The sequence below is a fragment of the Penaeus monodon genome, chromosome 24 (assembly GCF_015228065.2).
Source record: "Penaeus monodon isolate SGIC_2016 chromosome 24, NSTDA_Pmon_1, whole genome shotgun sequence".
Lineage (NCBI taxonomy): Eukaryota > Metazoa > Arthropoda > Malacostraca > Decapoda > Penaeidae > Penaeus > Penaeus monodon.
This window is the reverse complement of record NC_051409.1, coordinates 25,910,732-25,912,246: the sequence shown is the minus strand read 5'-3', so window position 1 is coordinate 25,912,246 and position 1,515 is coordinate 25,910,732. Positions and strand designations below refer to the sequence as shown.

Sequence of the window (1,515 nt, the reverse complement as noted above, 5' to 3'; positions counted from 1 at the left end):
TTTATTTGTCAGCTTGATACTGAAATCTGAACTATTAAGCTCACAGAGTGTACAGTTACCCTTTTTAAATCCACCCCATAGTTATGGATGTACTACTGGGGGAATGTGACACTCCACCATGTCTTAAAGATCCATGTTAGACAAAATCAGAAAAATAACATTATCATTAACTGGGTAGCAAAATTATGTTTATGCCTGAGAAATGACATGGCTTTGGCCAGTACATGAAAAGGACAACCTCCCATAGCCAAAATGCATATTATGTCCATGTGTGTCGTTTGCAAGAAATCACAAACATTAGTGTGTGTTGTTTTAAGGAAAATATTCATGGCATGAAATTAAAAAGAAAAATGTAATAAAGAAAAGGAAATTGTAAGATCCTGAAGTGTAGCTAGCATGCCAAGGCTTTCTCTTGCTTGAGCAGTGCCTCACACTCCTTGGGTTAGAAATACAATCAGATTTTAAAGTATATGTTTGCACACAAAGAGTAATGCTGTGATTTAAATTTATGCAATAAGATTGTCAATATGTAGTAAGAAATGACAGTTGAAGAATTTGAATGTAAATAAAGAAATAGATGGTAGAAGAGTAGATGGTAATTCTGATGTTGGGATGAGTGTTGGTGAGGCTGCTGTAATCTTTTTAAGGAGTGCAAGTTGGTTGTGGGGTTGGTTCAGATATGTTTGTAAAACTTTGTAGAGCTCAAATTTTTTGTTCTTGGTGTTTGGAATGTTTCCTTTCCTACCAGGGGACCTCTTACAGGTAAAAAATATAGATGTGGCAGTAATATATTTATTTTCTTGTATAGATAATAAAGACACTATCAGTAAGTGCATGCCAAGTTGACATCTCGTACAATTAGGTTACTAAATTACAATATTTTACTTTTGAATGTTTTGTAGGCAATTGTATTGCATAATTATGATCTTTATTAACATTCTAGTACTTTTGCCATTAAAAGATGTATTGCCATGTCTGTATATATGTATAATTTTCTTGCCTGTTTCAGAGTTTAGCAACTGCCTTGCATTTACATCCCGGTCCCATCACAGGTCAAACAGAAGCAAAGCAGAGCCTTGAGAAAAATCCGGGCGTCTTTGTTAACCCAAATCAACCACTTGTTGCAGTGAGTTAGAAATGCAAAGTTTCCCTTTTTCAGTCAAAATGGAATAGTTAATTTTCTATGATAGTTATCCAAAATAGCAGTAAATAATATATGGAGTTTGTAGAAAATTTGGAATAGGTATTTTGGAGAATTAAGTTCAGTTTGCAAAAAAATTTGTTTTGATTTGTACAGGCAGTCACCATCCAGGACGAAGACATAGTCCAGCAAGAGGAAAGGGTAGACCATGCAAGGCAGCAGCTGCAGGAGGCTCTAAAGGGACTAGAACCGTGAAGAACAAGAAGAAAAAGAATGGGATATAAGGACTAATGTCTTGAATATAAAATTACAAATATTATCTGTAATTGCGTACATAAATACTATAAGGTATTTTGTGTGTCCTGATATGCAAA

The 1,515-nt window shown here is 34.6% G+C and overlaps 1 protein-coding gene across 1 annotated transcript in view; it reads left to right on the top strand.

Annotated features, from left to right (window-relative positions):
• LOC119588685 (methyl-CpG-binding domain protein 2-like) overlaps positions 1 to 1,515 on the top strand; it is a 10,617-nt gene extending 9,102 nt beyond the window's left edge. Inside the window, exons 5-6 of the mRNA XM_037937321.1 lie at positions 1,010 to 1,126; positions 1,298 to 1,515. Coding sequence (XP_037793249.1) covers positions 1,010 to 1,126; positions 1,298 to 1,396 — 216 coding nt within the window. The 3' untranslated portion in view covers positions 1,397 to 1,515. The remainder of the gene's footprint in view (positions 1 to 1,009; positions 1,127 to 1,297) is intronic.